This window comes from Crocodylus porosus, unplaced genomic scaffold (assembly GCF_001723895.1).
Source record: "Crocodylus porosus isolate Cpor-Errol unplaced genomic scaffold, CroPor_comp1, whole genome shotgun sequence".
Lineage (NCBI taxonomy): Eukaryota > Metazoa > Chordata > Crocodylia > Crocodylidae > Crocodylus > Crocodylus porosus.
Window position 1 is genome coordinate 262,551,501 of NW_017728886.1, and position 9,397 is coordinate 262,560,897.

At 43.5% G+C, this 9,397-nt stretch overlaps 1 protein-coding gene across 1 annotated transcript in view; it reads right to left on the reverse strand.

Annotated features, from left to right (window-relative positions):
- FAM135B (family with sequence similarity 135 member B) overlaps positions 1–9,397 on the reverse strand; it is a 228,211-nt gene that overhangs the window by 39,201 nt on the left and 179,613 nt on the right. The window contains exons 7-9 of the mRNA XM_019553091.1: positions 7,043–7,196; positions 4,487–4,536; positions 566–721 (exon numbers count right to left, since the gene is read on the reverse strand). Coding sequence (XP_019408636.1) covers positions 566–721; positions 4,487–4,536; positions 7,043–7,196 — 360 coding nt within the window. The remainder of the gene's footprint in view (positions 1–565; positions 722–4,486; positions 4,537–7,042; positions 7,197–9,397) is intronic.

Sequence of the window (9,397 nt, forward strand, 5' to 3'; positions counted from 1 at the left end):
CAAAATTATTAATGCAGCCCCTGGCCCCAGAGGCAGCCCCCGTTACATCAGCCCCAGCAGAGATCTTCCTTCCTTTCTCTGAGATATACTTCCTGGACTTTTCTGTGTTTTCCGACTGATGGAACCAGGACACTACCCAACTTCCTTTTTTTCCCCTTTACTTTTTTCATATCCCTGTGACAAGATATTTGGCAGAATTTGCAGATTTGTTAAAATCTAACAGGCCGCACTGTGAGCACTTCTGCTGTGGCCTCAAGTTTGTGATTGCTGTCCTCAAGGCTCCTTAGTGTCCATGGCACCCCAGCTCCCACGACCCAACTGAAAAACTGTTGCTACTGCAAAAGCGAGGTCATTCCTTGCTCTTATTTGTTGAGGCAACAGCAGTGATGTGATAGTTGGAAGCAGCTTTCAAAAATGCCGCTTGTTATCATTCACTTGTACATGTGGGGCCAGTATGAGGCCTTAGGCATCACTGGAGTAGTACACCAGAATTGCATATAATGCTAAACAGGTTTCTTCCTATAAGGTTGTTCTCACCAAAGCCAAAATGGATTATGTTGCATACCCTTAATGTGTGATGCTCCTGAGTAAGATAGGCTGTGATGTCTGGATGGAGTGTTACCACCTCCAGGAACTGGGTCCATAATGCCAGAAGATGGGAGCAAAGCCAGGTTAGGTCCTTGCTTATCTGTTCTGCTATCTTTTCTGGATTGTTCAGCAGCTGGAAAAGAAGAATAAGGATGTTTGGTGTCAGGCCAGTGATATTAAACAGAAAGAAGCTGGGCGCATCTACATGAGATGCTAAATGCTCAGGAGACTAATTTTACTGTGCATTAGTGTGTCACGGCAAAAGCCGTGCTATGGCACTAATGCACAGCAGAATTAGTCTACTGTGCATTAGCATCAGTTAAAAGGCATGTGCTGGTGGTACAGTGTGGCAGCAATGGTTACTGCACATTTAGTTAGTACCTGTTATTACAGGTGCTAAACTTAATGAGCAGTATCCACAGCACATTAATGCACACGTAGACTGCCCACTGCAACATCAAGTTAAGATTGCCTTTAAAAAAAAAAAAAAAAAAGAAAGAAAAAAAAAAAAGGCAATCTCAACCATGACCTACAATGATTCGTTTTTCCTAACAGTAAATACTATTCCAGAGCAGGCAAGTTAATCTAAAATTATTTCTTTCAATACATTTATTTTCGTACAGAAGTGGCCACGCTGGGCGGAAGTGGCTGTACAAAACAGCTGAGTGGGAAGTGGGCAAAGTGCTACCCATAATTGATATTTTTTATTGCAGGTGGAAACAGGTGACTGCAGAAAATAGTTGTTGATTCCAAACTATCCACTTGATGGTGCTGCTAGCTCTGCAAATGTTGAGTGATGAGCCATCTACCTGGAGAACCACACCGTTTCCATCCATGCCAGGACACTATACCACTTGTATGGCTTTTCCTTAAAAAATTTAAGTATCTCCACAATACAAACTGCAAACACATACAAGCATTTTCCTTCTTTCTCTGCTGTACTTGTACAAAGTTGAGAAATGGGTACCAGGCTGTAGTGTTTTCTTTCGTAGTTTTAGGGTTGAACGGGACCCCTAGTTCATCCCCCTGCCTGCCTGGACACAGGATGTACCACTCCTAACACTACTGTTATTTATAAACTCCAACATCTGTAGCATAGCACAAAAATCATACCTTTGGCTCCTAGAGCCTCCATAAGTCTTCCATACATCTCTAAACAGTAATTACAGCACTTGTGCCTTACAGTAAATGGATTTGTACAATATCTCTAGCACAACGGGGCTCTGATCTGTGTCTAGGGACCCTATGAACTTATGTAACAGTGGGAATCACTTAAAAATTCTCCTTGCTAGACAATCCCTTTCCATCTAGCACATGGATCCTGCTTGACATGTACAACATTCTTACACAAGCCACCGCCCAAGGCTGGTAGCATTGAATCATAGATCAGGATTCAAAGTAAATCCTTCCCGGAAATATGCATGCAATAAATGTGGATGGCCATATTGTACTTAACAGTACTTTGACTGTTAAGTTCCCGATCCTGCTGATTGTTCAGTGTGGACAAGCCCCTGAACGAATTTAGACTACCAGTGAAATTAAAGGGGCATCTGGACAGCTGAGCTAGGCCTTGCGTGTGTGTGAGAAAAGTCCCTGCACTGTCAATCAGATTATTTACAATTGATTTGAAACATTAACACCCGAGGTATAGTTCACCTCAGACATGACAGTACAGCCTTCAAAGAGGTGGCTTATTAAACTCAAATATCATGATAGCTATTTCCCCCAGCTTATTGACTTTTAACCTTTTCATCATCTATGGTGAAAAAAAGGGCATGAAAGGTCAATGTCCAGCACTGATGACGATGTCCCTTCAGTTTAACAATGTGGGACATACACAAGAAGAGTTCAGTACCTGGCACACATTAGACCAAAACTCAAAAAGTGCCTGCAACTCCTGGTCCTCAGGTATCCAGACCTCCGCAGATTTGCTCCATGAGCAGGGCTGAAAAGGATCACAAGCTCCTAATTGCTCCAGGTGCATCTGATCACCATAGTTTCCATGCCTGCCAGGACTTTCAAAAGGAGCCCGAAAGAGCCCATTCAAAGATAACGAGTCAGGGCACCGACATTTCAGAGGCTGTTTTAAAAATCAGCTATTAAAAGATACAAATCAATGCCGGTGCTCTTTCTGTTCACCTTCTAGTTTCCAAATACCATTTTTTTTTAAAGCTTTTCTTTTTAAATAGAAGGGTTAAAAATCTTACTTTCCTTTCTTAAAGAAAACCTCAGGGTTGAAATCCCATCTGAAATTCTGCCATCACAGAACTCATAGATTCATAGACATTAGGGCTGGAAGGGACCTCACAAAAACATCGGGTCTAGCCCCCTGCCCGAGGGGCGGGAAGTCAGCTGGGGTCAAATGATCCAGATTACACCCTCCCAGGGCCACAACAACCAGCCTCCTGAACTTGTGAAATCTGGCTTTCTTAAAATCAAGGGGTTGAAGCTGGGGCTCTGCAGAAAGGCACCAAATGCCATGACAGCCAGTAATGCTATGGGGATGGGAGGTACAATCACCACAAACTCCTGCATTTGGGGGTTTTATCCCTTTCTCAGCAAAGATTTAGAAATCAAGCGTTTTGTCAGTCCTGAAGCAACTGTTTTCTTGCCTCCTACTAGCAGCCCCAAATGCTGGTTTATGGATTTTATATGGTACTCACGGTGCTACCACGAGAAGAGGTCCAACTGGCCACCCTTCCCTTTAAAATTCACCAGGACCTGGGTGCTTTGCTTGCTTAGGTTCCTTTGCTGATTCATTGCCCCTAACCTTTAGGCTTCTATCATAAAATTTTGACTGAATGAAACATTATCATCTCATGATTACGACCTTGAACGTTTGTATGGCATCTGCCAAACCCCAGCCAAACCTCCTTCACTACACCCCCGAGAGGTACATAACATCCCATGTTTTCAGAGGAGACGTGCAATGTCTCCTAACCCAAGTGCTATCTTTAGTACTCGTGGAATTTAAGGCCAGAGGGAGCCATTCAGTCACTTTGTCTGACCACCTATATATCTAAATTTCATCCCCATGTTGAGCCCATCAACCTTGTGCTCGACTAAGCCATAACTTCCAAGAAAGTCACTAATCCTGGTCTGAAATCAAGAGAAGGACAACCCATTACTTTTCTTGGCCATTTGTCCCAGTGTTGAGTAGCCTCTCTGTAAAACAACAGTTGTGTCTTTTATTTAATATTGCTTTATCCTCAGCCTCCAGTCATGGGGGGGGAGGGTTATTACTTTTTTTCTTTTTTAAACTAAAGAGACTTTTTGTACCCAATGTGTTCTGCCCATTAAAATATTTATACACTGCCATTGCATCCTACCCATGGAAAGCAAAACCGATTGAGCTCTTTCAGTTCCTCACTGTAATATATTTTCTCTGGTTTCTGAAACCATTTTTACACCCTTTCTGATTTTTCACCCTCCCTCTCAAAATGTGGACGCCAGGACTTGAGACGGCCATGTTCAGAAATAAAATGCCCTCCATATTTTTATTCATTCTCCCTGCTTGTATGACTATTTAATTTGAGTCACCCACATTTGAATATTCAGCCTCATATAATCAGTCCCAGGCCAGACATTCAATAAGCAGCAGAGCCGCCATTATGACCGACAAGTGGTAGCCTCCAACTTCAGTCTCAGTCCACTGGACTGAGCTAACCTCTGGGACAGGATTTAGTAAAGGAAACATCTGCCTTCATTAAAACAGCCTGGCCAGCCATGGAGTGGCAATGACGGAGGCTTTTTGTGACTTTACCTTCATGAGGGTGAAAATAAGTGCAAGAAACATTTGTTTAACTTATTGCCGGCACTGCCTTTGCTTCCCTTTAACTGAGTTGTCTCAGAGCCTTTAGAAGCTGGGAGGGTGGATTGATTCCATTAAAGAAAATACCTGCAGCTCTGTACAAAGTTGAGATAACGTATCTTCCACAGACAGCTCCTCTAGGGGGGAGATAAAAAAGAAAAGAAAAGAAAAGAAATCAAGCTGGAGAAGAGTTGGCATGAAACATTAACTCATAACTGTCAATCAAAATGAGCAGCTGTTCACTCAACAGTCCACATTTCATGGGCAAGAGTCTCTTTACACCTGAACAGAGGATCTCCCTTCCAACAGGTACTTTTCCTAACAGCCCAGTCCTGCTCATCTCACTCAGTTATCCCCGCTGGAGTTCAATGCGACTCTTAGCAAAGCAAAGGGGGCTTGCTTTGGCCCTCCCTACACAGACCTTCCAGTAGCAGCAGCTGGGTTATATAAAAGCAGCATCAGCACTACATGTCCCACTCATCTTCCAGCCCACAACTCTGCGAACACCACTGCTGCAGCACGTTCAACTTCCAGTGGGTTTAACCGTGGTTGAGAGTGCCCCGAACTGCACAGGCAGTGCCTAATGCTTTCTGGGACTATGGTCTCAGCTCACCCCATAACAGAAAGATGGCACAGTGCCCTGACAAAAACCTGCCAGAGAAGCAAGTGCTTCTACCAATCATTCCTTGCATTTGCTCCTTGGTATCTGAATGATGAGTCAGGGCAGGCTTGTAGCACTAGGTTTGCTGGCTTAGGCTTGCAGGCTGATCTAGCAATCAGATCCATCTTAGGTTTGCAGACCATTTAGGCAATGCAAATGCTGTGCACAGTTTCAGGAGTGTTGGTTGTAGCCATGTTGGTCTAAGGACATAGGCAGACAAGGTTATTTGGGTAAATGTTGTATCTTTTACTAGGTGATAACCCCAAGTAACCTCTCTGCTTTTTACCAGTTTCATTCTATCACCAGATCAACATTCCCCTCTTTCTCCCCTCCACTCACCTGTCTTGCACCTATTCTCTCCCACCCTCTGATCTTCACTGCCAGGCGTTTGCCCTTTCACAGGCCTGCATTTTGCAGATTGGCTTCTATTCCACCCAGGAGAGCACACAAACACCAGCAGACTCCCCCTGTGCCTGAACAAGGGTGTTTGTGCTCAAAAGCTCGCAAAGGACAATTTTCCCAACTAGTTGGTCTAATAAAAGACGTCACGTTTACTCAAAGAACCTTGTGTGCAGAGTTTCATACACATGTAGCGAAATAACAATATTTGCAGTTGGCAAAGCTGCATGTGGAACATCAAATCTGTGTGCAAACCAAGTATATATTTATCCACTATAAATTGCCTTAAAATGTATACAGAAATGTATGTGTATTTGGGGCCATTTTCTGTTTGCAAGCCATGAAGAACACAAGAAGCTATGGCCTTTGCACCTCCCAGCCTCTCGACTGACCAACACACATGCATTATCCAAACCTGTGACCGGCTGCTAGGGCATATGCAGCCTACCTTCTCCTGTGCACTTCATTACAACTGACAGGTTGGAAGGCCTGACTTGCAAGTCTCAGGTCTGTTTTTAAGGCTGTTTTCTCAGGGCTGAATAAGACCAACCCAGTTTTTCAGTTAGAGACAGGTGGTTCAGGGAGGAGACCAGGCATCCTGTGACCGTGAATGCAGGGAGACATGGACGTGGGAACCACGCAAGCATAGGAAGTGCAGCACGATGCAGTGCATTTGGCAGCCCTGATAGTACCTACACAGTCAAAAAGGAAGACATTTCCTATTTATAAAACCACTGATGCACAGAATAAGGCATGTTTCATCTCCAGGATGGTAAATATAGCAATTAGATCATAGCTTTAAATAAAAATAAAAGCATCATGCACATTTTTTGAATCTAAGAAAAAAAATGGAGAAGGAAAAAAAATAGCAAAACAGCAGATGGATTGGGGATTGCTTGGTTTATAGGGAATTTTCTCAAGCCACAGGAAACATGAGTAGAAATTAAGCAGTGATATCCTGCAACTGTCCTCTCTCCTAAAGGTATGGCCTCAAAATTATTAGTAGGAATGTAAAGGTGGCTGTTGGCTTATGCAAGAGTATGATCACCTATTAAGCAAATATGAACATAGGCAAATAGCAGAATGCATTGAAACAATTATGCTATTAAATAGTTTCTGATTGCATGTTTAAAAAAAAAAAAATTCCAAAGCAAAAATCAGAACATGTTTTAAAAACTTTTCCCCCAAATCCTGATTTCTGTTTGCCAAATTGAAAGATGGTTGCTTATGAAATGGTTAATTCCAGAAGTTTCTCCATGCTAAAAGCTTCGGTCTTTGAAATGGAACTAACTGCAGATATCATCCAAAGACCAAACATGCTTTTTTGTGTTTCTTCAGCTCTTGCCATCCCTAAACACCCAGGGCAAGATCTCCAGTTGGTGTAGAGATCTTACAATAGAGCTGATTTATAACAGCCAAATACGTAGGTAATCATTCATGATTACCCTGACAAAAACACCAAAAATAAAAATCAGGCCCTTCCCTTGCTAAAATCCTATGGAAACAAGGCTTTCTTACTTCAGGGAGTATTTAAAAAGCCCCATACAATCAACACAAAATGACTGAAAAGTCCGTTCACTTACCTAACTTCAGCTGCGGTAAATCTGGAATCTCCTTCATTAGGACTGTGTAGTAAATCTGAAGTCCTCTGTAAGCATTCAAGAGCAGGAGACACAGGTCCTTATGCCATTTGTATGCGTGCTGCATGCAGTTTTCAGAAGGAACATAAAAGCTACCCTGGAGAAGAAAAACGGTAAGAACAACTAAGATGCGGACTGACATTTATGCTTGTTTCGTGCCGTTTTCGAAATCCAAGAACGAGCAGTTCATGTGCTTTTCCTTTCAAACCAATGGCCATGCTACCAGAGGAGAGATTTAAACCTCCCCAGTCCTGATTGCCAGACATTTCCTTTTCCACCTTTAATTCTTGATTTCCCTTCACCTTCAGTGTCCAAAGCACAGTGCACCCTGATAGGAGAGTGTGCACAGCATAACATCTCTTTATTCTTTTCAGAAGCCTTACCTCTTTCTAGATTTCAAATTCAGGAAGTCAGGGGATTGGATCTGCTATGTGTGGGAAGCATTTGGGCAGATATAAAGGTGTTTAACGAAAAAGCATCCAAAAATAGTCACAATAAAGAAATAGTATTTTACGTTTACCACTCAAGCTGTTGCTTGCATTATTGCTACAAAGTCAAAGGGACCATCAATTTAAAAACCACAGATCATTTGGGAGAAATGTCTGCCTGCAATTGTTACGATCAATGCTTAAAAATAACTGGGAAGAAGGAAAACATGTTTTGCTATTCTCTTGATGTGTTTACTTGGCGCATTTAGCAAAGAGTCAATTCCAACATTTTTTTCCCCCTTGGGTAATGAATTAAATTCACATCCTGCAGTTAGTTTTAGTATGAGGCTTGAAAACACTTTCCCTTGTCATTTATGTTCCTTTTATCCAGCAACACGTGGGAGAGAAACACTTTAAAACAGGAAACCACAATGGTGAGACTGGAGTATCTGTCAGTGGGGCTCAGAGGCAAGTGTCTGTTATCTAATGAAATTTCAAACTGATGGTCTGCCATTAAGCTAGAGAAGAAAGAAGGTCACATTTAAGGCCTTGTACCTAAATATTCTTAAACACAAAGAGAAATCAGATGGTGATAGACCAGAAGTAGGCAAAACACAGCCCGTGAGCCAGATTTGGCCCACCAAGGGATTTCATGTGGCTCACCAGGTCTCTTGGCCTTGCCTAAGTAGCAGCTTAGGCCAAGGAGCATGCAGCCAGTCCCACTGCCCCAGGCATACAGTGGGGCTGGGGTGGCGCTGTGGCCACACTCCACTGCCCAGGCAGCCCAGCCTGTCTGCTCCCACCCACCACCAGGTGCATTGGACAGAGCAGGTGGGTGGGATTTCCACTGAAACCGGTCTGGTACTCCCACGGACAGGGCACGTTCGGCCAGGTATACAGGATGGGGTTGCACCTGGGAGCATCATCTGCGAGTGAGACGGGTGAGCAGGGAGCAGGATGGGTGGATGGGGCCAAGACTGGGATCACAGGACAGTGACAACATGGGTCCAGGGTCTGAGGTGGAGCCACAAATCCTCTCCCCGCATGACAGATTGTGACCGACCCAACCCGGGAAGGCAGCCCCAATACAGCACTGCTGCAAAGTGGTGCAGCCCCAATGGATTGAGACCCAGATTGGGTCACTCCATGTTGCTAAAACTCCTTAAGTAGCCCTCCAGATCAAATAATTGCCCACCCCTGCGATAGACACATTGCCAACAGCCTTGCTTTTACTGCAGGATTAGACCTCCAAATTCCTACCACACCTGGGTAGAATAAGTCAAATAAACCAGTGGGTGCCTCTTTCAGCTGGCAAAAAAATTGCCCAGTCCAGTTCAATTAGCCCCTGCCAGACACTGGCACTACACACTTGCAGCATTCCCTGTGGACTTTGGGTTTCCAATCCCTACTCAGCAGTATCTGGGAAACCACCTAGTAATTTCAGTATATTCCCCCTTGTTCCAGTATTCTGGGACTTAGTGAATAGCATTTCCTTTTTCATTTGGTTCACACCCTTCATGATTTTATAGACTTCTAGCATATGCTCCCTCAGCCCTCTTTCCAATCCGAAGAGCCCTAGCCTTTTTAGTCTCCCCTGGTATGGCAACTGTTTCATGTCCCTAATCATTTTGATAGCTCTTCTGTGTACCTTTCCTAATCCTCCTACATCCTTTTTGAAATGTCGGGACCAGAGTTGCATGCACTATTCAACATGTGGGCACACACAGCATTGGTTTGCATAGTGACATGATGATGTTCTCTGTTTTGTTTTCAATTTGGTTCTTAATGATGACTAACATGTTATTGGTTTTTTGGTCACCAACACATACTGAGCTGGTGTTTTTAGAGAATTATCTACAATGACTCGAAA